General features: G+C 42.3%; 2 protein-coding genes across 2 annotated transcripts in view; both read right to left on the bottom strand.

Moving 5' to 3' along the window:
• Positions 1–2242: 2242 nt before the first annotated feature.
• The window catches only part of LOC131251657 (casein kinase 1-like protein HD16), a 30947-nt gene continuing 17092 nt past the window's right edge, over positions 2243–16097 (bottom strand). The window contains exons 12-16 of the mRNA XM_058252518.1: positions 5996–6170; positions 5797–5887; positions 4486–4643; positions 3720–3908; positions 2243–2640 (exon numbers count right to left, since the gene is read on the bottom strand). Of these exons, the coding sequence (XP_058108501.1) occupies positions 2581–2640; positions 3720–3908; positions 4486–4643; positions 5797–5887; positions 5996–6170 (673 nt within the window). The 3' untranslated portion in view covers positions 2243–2580. The remainder of the gene's footprint in view (positions 2641–3719; positions 3909–4485; positions 4644–5796; positions 5888–5995; positions 6171–16097) is intronic.
• On the bottom strand, positions 13991–15187 carry LOC131251658 (uncharacterized). Its single transcript, XM_058252519.1, has 2 exons — positions 14228–15187; positions 13991–14145 (listed from the first exon to the last, which is right to left on the bottom strand). Exons 1-2 carry the CDS (start codon positions 15135–15137, stop codon positions 13991–13993), a joined length of 1065 nt encoding a protein of 354 aa, XP_058108502.1. The 5' UTR covers positions 15138–15187.

The following is a 16097-nucleotide window of genomic DNA, read 5'->3' on the forward strand; positions in this document are numbered from 1 at the left end:
TATGATGGGACCCACAGTTGATGAATTCTGAAAGTCTCCAGACGGACTCGGATTCGGTAATGACCCCTCCATTACCGAGCTCGGTACTGATCAGTGCTGGAAAAATCTATGTGGGCCCCACTATGATGTATGTGTTTTATCCACGCAGTCCATCCATCTTTCCAGATCATTTTAGATCAAAATCTCAAAAATTAGGCTGATCCAAATCTCAGGTGGATCTCACCATGAGAAATGGTGGTGATTGGACTCAGACCACTAAAAACTTATTGGGGTACAAAAGTTGTTGGATGAAGCTGATAAATGTGTTTTCCTTTCATCCAGGTCGTGTGATCTAATCAACAAGTTGGATGGCAAGTAAACATTACAGTGGGCCGTCGGAAGTTTTTAATGGTAAGCATGTTTCTTTTGGTGTGGTCCACATGAGATTTGTATCCCCCTCATTTTTGTGCTTATACTATAAAATGAGCTGGAAAAATGGATGGACGGAATGGATAAGATGAATACATCATGGATGGACGCAATACGCGACCAGTGCTGAGCTCCAGTGCACTGCCGAAGCCGAGTCCCCTCCAGACGCTTTCCACACCATATGATTCTATCCATCTGATCGTTTACGACAATTCTAGACCGTTGCTTTGTTTTCTTACGTATCAATCATTTATCGCAGGCCACTGATACGGGACGCGGATTGCGTCCTGTCCCCAGCTGGGAACGGGCAGGAGCTTTGAGTGGCCACCGTGATGCATGGGTCTTATCCACACCGTTCATCCATTTTTTTTGGTATCGTTTTAGGTTATAAGCCCAAAAATAAGGCAGATACAAGGCCTCAAGTGGACCACACCACAGGACATCCAAAACTTCTGTGGCCCCCAGGAAGTTTTCAACGGAAGTTTCCAAACTGCCGTTGTGTAGTCCACTTGAGCCTTAGATCCGCCTCATTTTCGAGCTTACCACGGTAGGTACGGCTGGGGTAGGATGCAATCAGTATCCACAGGGTTGCTTACTAGAATTATTTGCTGCGATTTAAGTGGATATTCCTTCCAAAAGTGGCCAATGTATTAAAGCTTAAGCCGGACTAGTAATAGGTCAGGCTTGAATCAATGCTAGTTTAGGTAGCGGATTGTGGGGCGACTCCCTGTCACAGGATGTTCCTCCACTCATAAACTAAGTAGGCCCACCCTGATGTTTGTGAGAAATCCACTCCATCAGTTTTGCCAGGCAGATCCAAAACTCAGGTGGGCTGTACGACAGGATAAAGGTAGGTAAATGTCCACCGTTGAAACCTTTCTGGGTCTTCCTGATGTTTATATGCCATCCAAACTGTTCATAAGGTTATTTCTATTAGGATGAACTGAAAATACAAAAATATTAGCCTGATCCAAAACTCATGTGGCCCACTAATGTCCTAAAATCAGATTGGTTGAACAATCCTTGGTTTGTAGACTCTAATTTGTTGAAATAAGAGAATTACATAATTTTCATTTTTAACCGTCAAATAAATGTCCACAAATCTTATTACCCAATAATCTAATAATGTTAATTTTTTGTTCATGATAAACGGGGCAGATTTGTGTGGGTTTTAAGGTATGATCTCAAAAATGAGGCAGATCCATCTTTCAAGTGGACCACACCACAGATGTGACTGTTGCATTCAATGCAACACAAGCTTACCATTGGTGTGATCCACTTGAGCGTTGGATCTCCTCTCATTTTTGAGCTCTTGCCTAAAATGATATGAGAAAAGGGATGGATGACGTGGATAAACAAATAGTGGAATCCAAGGCCCATCCGAGTGTGAAAAAACTTTGGTGCATCCCACTTGAACAGACCTGCCCTTCTCTTTTTTTTCTTCATTTGACAGCCCACACAACTCATCATGACTCGAAGAAATACATTCTGAAGGTAAACTATTCACTCAAAGAATGTTTACTAAAACACATTCGGAAGACAACTTCTTGTTCGTTGGAGGAATTGCTGGGCCCAAGCCTAGGCAATTGCACGGTTTAATAGGCTCTGAATCCCTTGCATGCGGGCCCACTGTTCAACAACACAGGTATAAATGGGACCCCCACCATGGACCGAGATGCCCAAAAAAGACTCTAGATCATAAAATCCTAACCCATCAACCTCGGTAGAGACATCTACAGCTGGGCCCATGAACAACAAGAGGAAAGGGGCCATAGGTTGGAGGGATGAGATCTGCCAGTCCTCACGAGACTGGTCCCCACATCATACAATAATCTGAACGGCAATCATGCTTCTACAATTTCTGCATGCCCCCATTTCTAGTAGTACCATTCGATGACATATATAAAAATATATAATACATCGGAGCACAGTACTGGGTCCTCTTGCCACTGCAGTTTAAGCTCCTGGCACCAATTTTCCAGCAAAAAAAAAAATATACACTTAAAAAGGGATAAAAATAAAATTAAAGACAACAACACCTTTCTTGGTTATTTCTGATAGGTGCACATCCTCCTGAAGTGTGTATGCGAGGGTCCGTCGTCTGCACGAACAAAAAGAGAAAAAGTACCCACGCCCTGGAATATCTCTAACATGTGCTGACATCCCCACACTTCAAGATACTGTGCGCCCATAGCACACGGATGCAAGATAGAGATTCTTCGCCCATTTCTCCTGCAGGCCATCAAGACATGTTAACATGATGTATTCTCATTATGATACTTGGATGCTGTTTGGTTGATGTCAGATTAAGAAAAACAGAAATGGAGCTTCTACCCTTTTTAACCTCGACGTCAGCTCAGATCAGGAAATGCATCTTGGCTGCCGAACCAAGAATCATGAATTCACTAGAAACTCAATGTTCTTTACTTGACTGATACCGTTTTGATTCACAAGGATGTGAGTTGCCTGCAACCAAGGGCTTAAGGAATCTTCTTGCAGCCTTGATGTGGCCCAACGAAAAAGCAGCATGTGCACCTGTCAACCTGTCAGATGTAGGCCCCGTAGCAAAAAGGCAAAGAACCCTATATTAAAACGATGATTTTGCCCTTTCACTGCAGGGCCCACATCTGACATGACACTTTTTATTGAGCCAGGTCAGGGCATTCCATGTCAAACCGAAATCAATTTAAGTTTCCCCTTCTCCTCTTTATCAAGCAGAACCGAAGGCAGAATTTAGATGCACTACTGAATTGGATTACCACAATAGGTTTGGTAGAAAGCCATTTATCAAACAAATAATCAACCCATCTAGCATCCATTGTGAGGAATCGTGGGGAGTACATAGCCCTCAAATTGAAGCGGCTTTCCTTTCAAGTGCAGCTAGAAAGTAACATTTCCACAGGTTGGAGCCTAACCCCTTGGCCGAGGAAATTGCAATTCGATCATTTCCACTTATTGAACTAGTAACTATCACAATCCACTTCAATAGCGCATCGCACAGCCCAAACCACCAGAATAATGTAGGCCTGCCTCTCACAGAATTGGGCATATGCCACTTTAAGTGGCGAGCACATGGGTATTCTTTAGTTAATTTCACTCACGCATCAGCAGAATAGTTACTTCAAGAGGATTGATCCAGTGTATTGATGCATACACTGGTTCAGCAGTATACCAGAAAGATCACCATCAAATCACGATCTGACACCAACTGTCCATTCAATACACCAATGATCTAGTATGGCAACATATGTGGGAAGAAATCATGAGATCGATAATAGTTTTCTGCAGTTGTTTTGAGTGAGGGCAGTCACCTTGACATGAGTACTAGGAAAGGCAGATGTGCGTAGAGTCTCCTGAGTTTCATCCCCGGGTTTGCGCCTGGGTACACTGAGGATCAGAGCAGCCTGATCCCAGGTGGCGGCTGTTGCTGTTATCCGGTAGCCACTATCCCAGCGTCTGTGGATGCCCTCGCTTGGATAAAGAAAATCAAGTTCAACCACCTGCGCAAAAAGAGAGGATTAAAAAATTCAAATTATCATGATCGCAAATCAAATTATCATAAGAAAAGTTTATATATTGATCCCAACCAACATACAAGGCTGAGATGTGTAGATTCAAATGCATGACAGAATATTAAGCTAGAAGTGGATGCAGGGGCCACTATCACTAATAGGGTCTGAAAGCTACTCGCAGGCATACATGCCAGCATGGCACAAGCAAGGGATCTGGGCTGTTCATCAGGTAGGTTGCACCAGGTGTGTTTCCTGCGACCCCTCCCATCATGTGGGCAACATGCATACAAGAGAAATGGTTAAGTTAAAAATATCAATTTTCCACATTCAACAGTGTAGCCCACCAACGAGTGGAAAGACTGATTTTGGGCCAATCTGATGATTCACTGAATCACCCATGCAGTTTTCACATTTTCTTTGGTGCATTGTCCGACAATGCAAAATCAATCATGGAAACCGAGACATTCCATTTTCTACCACGGATCTGCATCAGGAAACTTAAAAGACAATATGCCTGGAGAAGAAAGCATGCTTCGAAATCAGAATGAGAACTATAAAATCCAACCTGGTCATTAAAGCCTGCATTGCGGGACATGACAACACCCCATCGGCTGCCGGCAGTTGCCATCGAAGTCACATGGAATCCTTCTCTCCACTTCTTATTTATCCATTTGAAGGGGAAGGAGTCACTGACTTTGTAAGACTGTTGCGTGTATTGGGTACCTAGAGGAAGTCGATTCAACAATACAGTTCAGTGAAAGAAAATGGACCACAAATGATCAAAAGATTATGATGTGCGCATAAACAAATTGATGTCCTTTTTCCACTCCAAACATTAGACATTCCAGATATTGATTTGGCCATAAGAGCATCTTGTTTGGTGGATTTTCTCAGGATGTATAAACACCAACCTAAAAGAATCGACACCGTCACAAGCAGTAGAGGAACACTTGGAATTGTATTAAGTGACAATGAAAGACGGAGCTCCTAAAGCTCTGCTTGAAGCAAAGTTTCAACAAATGGAGCAGAGAATAGCAAACTCGAGTTTGAGAGTCCATAAAGAGTACAAGCTGAGACTGAGCTTTATTGCAGATTCTTCTTCAAAGGATTCTTCAAGTACTCTTATGAAGGCATTGTACACCTTTCTTTTATGAACCAAACAATCACTCTTTCAACTAAAAAAATAATTTCATCAAAATACAATGTAACGATATCTAGCAAGGTCAGCATCCCATAGAATATTGGATGACCTTCTCCATTGTAAAAATGGCATATGACGTTTTCTCAATACTTAAAAGCCTCCAACTTGGCCTCATTGGCATCCACTGCACCAAAAGCCATAAACAACAAGCAAGCCAATTTTGCAATGGGAACTCAGTCAAAAATTCCACAGAACCCACATACCACGCATGCTTAAGCCAGGAAAAAAGAAAAGAAAAAGAAAATTAAATTAAAAATAAAACATGACCACTAGAAAGTTCAGAAGATAAGAACTGTGGTAGCCAATGTATATAAACGTATACACATAAAAATCAACTTCACTATAGAGAACCTAATAAAACATAAAAAAAGGGCGGTTCCTTTCTGCAACCTCTATCATGGTCTTCTTATCAAAAACTTGAAGAGATCCAATCCCGAAAAATCATGGATTTCTCTCCAATGAGACGGATTAGAAGGTACCAGGATAAAGTACCAGTGTCCAACTACGGGACAAACTACGAAGAGCACCAATTTTCCAGTCCCACTGATATCCACAGGAACCAGTCACTTCATAAATGCATACTGCATCATATCATCATTTAGCAACTCAAAGTACATATTTGTGGTACATGTGAAAAATAATGACAGTCATGCATCCAAAAAAGGGGGAACTGACCTTTAGACATCACCACAAGAGAGCTTCCATTGTTAGCACCAGCAATAGAACTGATGTAGTAATTTTTCTCCCACTGCTCCATGATCCATTCCTATAATATTTGGAGTAAAACAATTGGTAGAAGTACAGCAGAAGTGATCAGTATATGAGAATTTATGTCCAATGTGGATTAGAAAACACAAGGAAGATGGATCCATACCTTGTGTAGGAAGCACGGGGAGAGTTCATAAACTTGGTGTGTATACCCAGTTCCTGCATCCATAATGAGTGCCCAAAGATTGGAACAAGATGCTACACAACTTATAAGCAAACCATCTTCAATGCCTCGGTCAACGTGTTGGGCCAGTCGATTATCAGCCACATTATAATGGTACCTGATGGCAAGTCAAAACAGCAGGTTAGTGGGTAACACTGTGCTGAAGTCAATTTTTTTTATCGATAACAGAGGTTCACAAAAGAAGGCTACTGAGCGTAAATATACAAGAATCCATAAACGCAATGGATAAGAGTTCCCCATACAAAGAAAATCCATCGGCCCCTTTCTTTGGTAGGAAGCTAGTAATACAGTGGCCCCTATAGGGATTCGGAGAAGGTATCAAAAGAGCAAGAACAAAATCTTACACTATCCAGAAAAAAAAAGAGCTAGATTCCAAGGAGCGCATTTCCCAGATGCACTCAGAGAGTCAACCCCCACCAGTGACATAAAATCCCCAACCCAATTCTGATAGCCAACAACTCCTCCGTTGAAGGAACCAAAACCCACTGACACAGATAAGTAAACCGGATAGCTCATCCCTAGGAACACCTCCAATCCCTGAAGCCCTGAGATCACCCAATGAGCTACCATCGATATTAGGCTTCCACTAGCCCATAGGAGGTCTCCCAGCAACACACCAGGAGAAGAAGACCTCCAATCCCTAAAGCCTGAGATCACCCAATGAGCTACCATCGATATTAGGCTCCCACTAGCCCATAGAAGATCACCAAGCAACACAACAGGAGAAGATGACCGCAAGGCATCAAAGACCATTTTCCAATCACAAATGAGCTTGGATTTAGATATCCCTTTCAACTCTTCTGCAACACAGTTCCAATTAACCGATGACACCTTGAAATTTTCACCACTGTTCTTGATCAAGTGAATGTTTTTGGAAACCATGTCGATCCGTTCTTTTCCAAAATCATCCACACGATGGCACATGGGAGCATCCTCCATAAAATTTGGCCTCTATGTGTGAAGGGCCCAACATTCTGACCATCCACAAGGATATCAAACTAGCCAAGCATGACCCATTCAATCTTGAAGAGACAAAAGGAGGACCAAAATAAGTAACCTACTCACAATGAAGGAAAAGATGATTAATTGATTATGCATCCTTTAAACATCTTTTCACACTTGCCTATGTATTGAGACAGACCCATTCCATTCATCAAAGAAAAACATTTGGAACATATTCTTCCCAGCTCCAGCACCTCTATTGCCCTCACATTTCATGTGAATGAGGCTTGAGCCTCACATTGCAGAAGGCAATTCAACCAATGCCACTAAAGGCGTGTTTGGATTGGGGGTCAACTAGGGGAATGCAAGGGAAGCAAAATTGTGACAAATCGTTAACTGACATCAGCACAGGGGAAGGGAACCCTTTGCACTTGTTTGAAGTGTTTGGGTTGCAATCCCACAAAGGGAAACCTCTTTTACCTCCAACTTTGCCATTTAAAAAGTCACATCACAGGCAAAATCTTTTCCCACCATTTGGCTTCTCGAAAAAGAAAGGTTTTGCTCCCTTGTTGGGGTGGGAAAGGCAAAGGAAAACAGCTTACCACGGCATCTTCCATTTCCCATTCCCAAGCAAGTTCAAACATCTTGTCAACGTAAACTGAATGCTTCCCTTAATTTACCCTCAATCCAAACATGCCCTAAATGGGAATCTTCCATGCAACTTGTGCTTTTCATTGGGAAGATGGTCAATATTACCAAAAACCAAGTGGTTCAATCAATTACATCATTCCTGAGGCTAATAAAATGGTCACGAGTGAATGCGTTGACAAGATATAGGATATGAGATTGGGGACAATGCCATATATCAAATAGGGTGCACAGAGAACCTAACTGCTAGCTGATGCAAGATCAAACCCTGACTCGTGGATTGACTTGTGAAGCTCAAAGAGTCACTCAGAAGGCTAGATATACTGCATGGGTGGATTATGTGGCCCCCAAGAACAATTTGTAGAGCTCCTTAGGGATTTTACACAAACCGTATAATATGAAATAGGACTTTTGTACAAACTTTAGATTGGTGGAGGCCCTATGGTTGAATTCTAGAAGATTTAGACTTCACTTTCCCATTCACAGTGCAAGTGAAGAAAGTTTTGAAAGGGCTATTGTGAGCAAATAGGCTTTAAGATTGGACTTATATATCCTGAGTAGGATATACATTGTCTATGGCTAGAAAGCATAGTAGCATATGTATCTGTTTATTGTGGACAATTACAATGATGGTGCGTTTGAAAGAATAAAACTCGGTTTTCTTTGTTTCCTGAAATTGCATTAACCCTAACAGAAAAATTCTTCTAGAAGTACCGCTCTCAGAATTTGACACTGCTCTCCAGGTTCATCAGGCACTAGCGTGGGAGGACACAAAAGTATGCCACCCATCTCTCCCCATGTTTACAATGAGCGAGCACTTCCATAGACTTACTTGCATCCGTACCTCCATAGCCACTTAAATAGTAAAGTTTTATTCAAAGTTATCTAGTCTTTAATCCATGTAATCTGCAACCCCAAGTTTTAAATTTAAAATAAATAAATAAACGATAAGAAAGAAAAGAAAAGCTACAGTTAATAAACCTCACCCCAGCACACATGAGATGGATCTTCTGCTCCCTCTCCATAACTCTCCAAAGGAAGTCGTCCTTTCATTCTAAACAATGAAAGACGCTAGTTGTGCACTGGAAAAGCAAATGAAATAAACTCTCATATTGGCCAGGGCAGCTTTTACTAACATTAGCCGACCCCCAGAGGACACATTTGCTTTGTATTATGATTCTATGAATATTCTATTTTGGAATCAAAGGAGAGAAAGGATGTAAAAGAATTCGGAATGAATAAATGTCGTGATTATCTTCTTCATCTTCTTTTGTTAATCATTGAGTGAATGGAATCCCCGAATCAAATGCATTGGTTTCTTGTTCGAAACAAAATGGCGACTCCACTGGGTATTCTTATTCACTTAATACTAAATTAAGGATTGTACAGAGGACAATCACTACTGTTTGGCATCATTTAAGACGCCAAAATGGCGACTCTCAGCGGGAACATCCTCCCTTTCATCTCCAAAGTAGAATGTAATTCAATTCAAACACTGACTTATGTTGTCTTTCATGATCAGAAAGAGAGAGAGAGAGATTCAAAAAAATTAAAATCAACCAATGGCAACGATTCAAAAGAAAACAATCTTCTACTTCACTGCTACAAGGTTTGTTATCGAATATGCCAATAAGCAGGCCGAATGTCACATAGGAAGCATAGAATCACAAGCAGTTGTTGCAATCATAACCGCTTCGCCGGTAGCACAAGAAGAAAGAAATGACTGGATTATTGTCACTCGTAGGAAGACAAGAATCCGGAATGTCACTGCTGTCGGGACAAGTTCACCATCGAGAAGAACTAGGGGACCAATAACACGACATACAGTCAGGAAACACCCCGAACTCGCCCCGCCGGCAATCTACCCTGAGCGAACTGTCATCTCCTCATCGATGCGCGATTTTCCTACTCTGCCTACTAGAAACTCTCGGTGGACAAGAGAACAGAAAGGTAAGCCATTACTGACGGACTCGCCAATCTCCGCATCGCCAATCTCCATGTCGCCCTGATCAACTGGTTATTCTGGAAATACAAGGAGATTAGACGAATCTCCTCTTTCAACAACCCCCATAATGTCAATGCATTCTCATTCGGCCTCGACTACCGCTTCATCAAGGAACAAAGATGTTGCTGTCTATATGACCGGGACAAATCAAGGGTCACAGCCAACAACCGAAGACCGCATTGCCGAAATGGCCGAAGTACAAAGAAATCTCATGGAAGAATGTAAAAGTGTTCGAGAAGCTTTAGCTACTTTGCACATAATGTGGCTCAGATTGTAACCCATCCAGCGATGGCTGCCATGAATGAGCAAGAACAGCAGCCAGAAGGTTCTCAGCCACCGAGAGCAGGGTCACTTGGGTCTGCTCATGCAGCAAAAGCAATAACCCGGGAGGAGATAAGACAGGTGGTCGCAGAAGCTGTGAGAACAGAAAAAGAACGGGAGAATGCTGGAAGATTCAGATATCGAACTCCATACCCGAGAGAGGTGGAGGATATTCCCTTTCCAGTCAATTTTAAACATCCTGATTTTCAAAAGTTCAATGAAGACGAATCGCCAGAGGAACATTTCATGCACTTCATCACAAGCATGGGGAATTTTTCTACGGCACCGCAATATTGTTTTCGGTTGTTTAGGTCTTCTTTGACTGGTAAAGCATTCAGATGGTATTCCAGCCTAGCAGCAGGATCGATGCGGACCTGAGAACAGATGCAGGACGCGTTCATATCCAACTTCTTCTCATCATAGCACGATGTCAGTGTTGCGGAATTGGCTTCTGTTAGACAAAGAGAAAACAAACCTGTAGAGAAATTCATTGATAGGTGGAAAACTTTGGAGGCTTCATGCAGGCAGTTGCCAGAAGAGAAGGATCATGTGAACATGTGTTTGAATTCTATGGAGCCGGGAATTGCCTTCGGGCTCACGAGCGCTATTATAAAAACTTTCCGCGAATTAGCGACAAAAGCGCATGCATTGGAACTAATGGCCAGGAAAATGCCAACATTTCAGATCAGAACTAATAGGAGAGGATCGAATCGACTGTTGGTAAATACCGTTGTTCGAGAAAGAAAGAAAAATACTTTCTATAATGAGCAAGAAGCAAGAACGAGAGAAGATTCAGATCAGTATAAAGATCGAGTAAATGATAAGCGAACTCGATCGAACGATTATCATTTAGAGTATGATTTCGAAAAAGAAGACGCCATATCAATGATGGAACAGCTATTGGCTGCCGAAACTATTCAGTTACCTCAGCCCAGACGCCCGGAAGAAGTCGAAATGACTAAGGACAAGAGATATTGCCGCTATCATCGTTACGTTGGACATCCGACAGAAAATTGCTTTACGTTAAAAGATATGTTGTAGAGAACGATAAAGCAAGGTGAGATCGTAATGGAAAAGGACGAGAAGCGAGACAAGAAAGCGAGGTGAATGCAACCTTTGTAGGAAATCCATTGAAGATCGAAAAAGCAAAAGGGAAGGTTGATGCAACAAAAGAATGGCCGGCAGCGATGGATTTGCTCACCAGTCCTCATTGTAATTCACAATTTGTTGAATTATCCTCTAGAGAAGTCAGTTATGGTTTAGCTTCTATTCGCCAAAGGAAGGATGAACCGGTTGGAGAATTCATTATTCCATGGAGGATCCTGGGGGCATCACGTTTGCGATTGGTGAAAGAAGGAAAGGAACAAGTTATGCCTGGAATGCATGAGGCCAAGTATTGCTTTAAGTCTCGCAGGTTCAGATATACAGACATTTCAAGATTTGATCAAAGAGACTAGCAGTTTAGAAAGGATTATTACAAGAGTGTCCGACTTTTGTATAAACCACTTGATTCTGAATCTTAGGAGAAATTCAGCCGATATGATGGAAGGAGAAAGAAAAATGAAAGATCAACAGGATGGGCAACAAAGATTTGCTATAAAACACATGGATGAACATATAGACAATAAAATGAAGAAAGAATTTGTGCAGCCCAAGGCTCATAAGAAATATTCATTTGGAGAAGATGATATGCTCCCTACGCTGAACAAATTGTTAGCAGCTGAAAAGATCGTATTGCCACGGCCAAAACGTCCAAGTGAAATGAAGAAAATGAGTGACGGTGATTATTGTCATTACCATCGTTTCCCCAGACATCGAACAAAAATTTGTTTCGGCTTGAAGAATAAGTTGTAGAAGATGGTTAATAAAGGTGAAATCACTATAAGGAAAGTATATGAAATAAAAGAGGAGATGAGAGCACACGGGCCTGATTAATTCAAGACTGGGGGCAATGCTAATCTTGGGTAAACAGTACGAGGTGATGCGGCATGATTTTGATTATGAAGATTTTCAAAGCAATACTTCCTAATCAAAAGGGGGCATGACAAGTAGAAAGATCAACGGCTTCAAAAGACAAAGTCATGTATTCCTCTTCATGTGAATGAATAAAAGGTGCAAATTTTCAAGCGTATCAAGGTTGAAAGCATTAATGATTGTTGTCAGGCGTCGATAATTCCTACTGACGTCGATGATCGTCGTCGAATTCGCCAAACGCTGATGATTTTCACCAAAATCGCCAAGTGACGATGATTATCGCCAAAATTGGCAACTATCACTGTCGTCATCAATCGCTCATACAAATTCATTTTATCAAAATTGCTATCATCGCCAAGCTGACACATGATCTTAAATATAATATGAGTGTTCTCAGAACCTTATCAGCAGTGGCGAAATATCAATTATTGATTCACCATTTTTGGCAATGGAATAAAACTATATGGCCAACCACATATAAAGTTGATGACAGTGATGGTAGCTTATCATTTAAATCAGCTTAGCCAAGCCCTCTACAACCAACTACACATAAGACCTATCATCATTAGCGCTATATATATGTTATTCGGGCAGCAGTGTGGAGCCAATGGCCCTAAAAAGCCCGTATAGGCCACATCACATGCATACCCATGCGAGCAGCGGACGAAGCCAATGACTAAAAGTCCCCAACGGCCAGTCACGCGTGAGACCAATGTTGCCTGTAGAGCTTCCGACAGCGTCACGGGGAAGGATGAAAATACCCTCCCGTGAATGGGTCCGACCTTGCAGGTGAAGAAAAAGCGGGCTGCAGTGTGTGCTTTAAGCCAACCATGCGTAAGACCCCCCAGATTCCCGATTTGATTCCAATAGTAACTCACAGGGAAGGGTTTTTAGCCTACTCATTGATGGACTGGCGGCCTTGGATTTGGTACCCAAAGGTAGCACTTGTGCCCCTCGTGAACTCTAGAGAGTTACTGTAGCCAACCCTGTGCATAAATCCCACCGAGTTCACGCCCCGGTAGCATCATTGGGCCCCTCTGATGGATCGCGGTTTGTGAACTCCCCGGCCGCGATAAGTCCCACAAACTCTAGAGAGTTACAGCAACCATTCGTGTAAGACCCAACTCCCGCATGAGTCTAAGAAACTACTTGCTCCACTACTCAAGAGCTTAAACTTTGTGCAAATCTAACCCCACTGACTCTAAAACAGAAATAGTTCCGCTCATTAAAATAAATATCACATAAGCATGCTTTATGATTCGTAAATATGATGAATTGTAGATATAATGAAGCATGACTATGAAAGTATTGCGTTAACATGTATCCCAAAACCAATGATTGTATTGCCAAGAATGTGCTTTCTTTGAACAAAACATTATCATTCATCCACACACTCCAACAGAAAAAAAAAAGGAAATTTACATGAAAATACAATTTTATAAATCCTTAGACATGCCTAACATTGCTGCATAACGCTGTAATTCCTCTTTTAACTGAATTTGTGCCGTAGCAGTCGTATGTTTAGCTTCAAGAATAATCTTGGCATGATCAAGAACGCCGGCCAATTCTAACTCCAAAGAGGCAACAGCTTCCCTATTCTTCACTTGTTCGGCCTTTTCAACGTCGGCAATCTGAGTATTCGTTTCAAGCTCCTCCCTAATTCGACGCATATTCGACTCTTCTTCTCTTCGAACCTTGAGCAACATAATCTCTTTCTCCAGAAGAGCGATTTGGTCATCAATGATTGTCTTATTTTTATCAGAAGCTTTCAACCTCTCATGAAGAGATTGATTAACAGCGCCACAATTGGAGAGGATGTCGTCCGTTTGAGAAAGTTTCTCCTTGAGCAGCATTAGTTCTCTTTGACGATTCAAAATCTCCGAAGCAATGACTATACTTCGTGTTGCTTCTAAATTTTTGGTGGAATCATAGAACTGTGATAAGGAGTCATGAAGGGATTGAACATTGACATGGGCCAGACGAGCTAAATGGTAAAGAACGGCTAAGGCACTGTCCAAAAAGGGCCACTAGGCTGGGTCCTTAAAAGCACTTACAATAACAGAGATTACATTCTTAAAGAACACCAGCATGGGAGCTGACACCTTCTCCAATGAAAGTCTATCAGAAACTGTAGCTACCGAGTTGGAACTTTCAGACCCATTTGGAGTTGGTACTACTAAAGCTGAATACAAGAGAAGAATTATGGATTAAAAAGAAGATACATATATCTAGCAATATGAAGAAGAAGAAAAGAAAATATATACCCAGTTCGGAGGCAATTGCGGAAGTAACTTGAACAGAACAGGTTCCTAGTTCTCCGGATCTGGGTACGTCTGTAGCCATGGCAACATTGAAAGAAAGTTCCTGAGCTCCTCCAGTACTCGAGTCAAGAGTCGTTGGAGTCGGAACGTCAACTGGGTAAGAGAAGAATTCCAAACTCCGGGCTACTGGCTGGATAGGAAGAGGGCGCGCAGTATGAGATTTATCAGCATGAATGGGGGCATCAGATGTTGCAGTGACCATCGGCAAGACTGCTCCTGTGCTTTGAGGAAGAAGTATATTTTCCATCCCTGTTTGAATCTCTGATGATTGGGCTTCTGCTTCCCTTAGTGTCGATGCTTCATGAGCAATTACATCGACGGCTTCCACGATACATGGAGAATATGAGGCATCAAAAGAAAGAAAGATATTTGCGCCAGGAGAATAGCCAGACTCTCCATAATCAAGTTGTTCTTCTTCTAAGGAGGTCATCGTGATCAGAAGAAGGACATCAGGACGACTGATTTGGATGTCAGGAGGCGGAGATTTGGCCCTAGCCCCATCCTCTTCTTCAATATCTACGTCAGCCTCGGTTTCTTGATTCAATAAGACGTCTCCTTTGTCGGTCAAGCTTGTAGAAAAAGACGTATCGCTGCTTGGAGTGTTAGCCGAGTATTCTAACGAACTATCTTCTTCCGACATGGTTTGTTTCCCCTTGTAAGCAGTCTTTACGGGGGAAAGACTAGCGCTTCGAACAGGAGAAGGGGCCTGTTGTGCCAAAACTTCAGGAGACAATGACTTGGCGCGTGAACGAGTCATAGGAGATGTAGTAATAGTGACTCGGTTTATGGCAGGGAAAGCTATAACTGTAGCACGACCTGTAATAGGAGGGACTGTGGCTATTGCATCATCCATGGAAGGGACAACCGTGGTGGCTGCATGATCAATGGCGAGAGAAGTCGTAGTTGCGACCAGTGTTCGAAATATCGATACTATCGGCCGATATATCGGGCGATATTATCGGTATCGCACCACTGCGAGACGATATACTCGCGATAACCTCCGGAAGATACCAAAAAATCCCAAATCCAGATACCGGCCGATATTATCGGCGATATCGCACAATGTATCGACAATATCGCGCCATTTCCTCTCCATTATTGTCGGACATCAACGCACGGACAGTCACGGGTAGATTGCAGGGGACTCACGAGTCCCACTGTAGCTAACCACCCACACACACCATAAAAGTCGGATCCGAGCAATGGAAAATCAAAAAAAAAAAATTGAATCAAAAAAAAAAAGAGAAAGAAATCGAAGGGTACCTGTTGTAGCGGTGATCGGAGGTGAGCCATTCGACAGGTAAGTGCCTTTTCTTCCCATTTTCTTCATCTTCCCTTTTTCTCGAAGATTCCGGCGAGGAATCAGGCCGGATCGACTCACCGTTCCGGGCCGAGATTTGAGGGGACGAATCGGACTGCGTTGATGGCGGCATGAAGGTGAAAATGAAGAGGGAAGATGAAAAGAGGGCGGATGCTGAAATCGGGTTGCGTACTGAGTAACGTACGCTCTTATCGTACTGACTAAACTCTGTAGGCCCCGCTGTTAAGCACTTAGTTCATCCATGCCATCCATCCGTTTTTCCAGATCATTTTATGGGTGGGGCCCAAAAATAAAGTATATCAAAATCTCAAGTAGACCATACCAAAGGAAACAGTGGAAGTATTGATTTCCACCGTTGAAATATTTATAAGGCCCCCAATGATGTTTATTTGTCATCCAAACCGTTCATAATATCACAAAGACATGGATGAATGGAAAAAACAAATATCATCTTGATCTAAAACTTCTGTGGGCCCCCAAGAACTTTTCAAC

The sequence above is a fragment of the Magnolia sinica genome, chromosome 7 (genome assembly GCF_029962835.1).
Source record: "Magnolia sinica isolate HGM2019 chromosome 7, MsV1, whole genome shotgun sequence".
Taxonomy (NCBI): Eukaryota; Viridiplantae; Streptophyta; class Magnoliopsida; order Magnoliales; family Magnoliaceae; genus Magnolia; species Magnolia sinica.

Coding starts and splice junctions, on each gene's coding strand:
- LOC131251658 (XM_058252519.1), bottom strand. CDS start 15,137: ATGGATGATGCAATAGCCACAGTCCCTCCTATTACAGGTCGTGCTACA. Junction 14,146..14,227: donor CGCAATTGCCTCCGAACTGG/GTATATATTTTC, acceptor TCTTGTATTCAG/CTTTAGTAGTACCAACTCCA.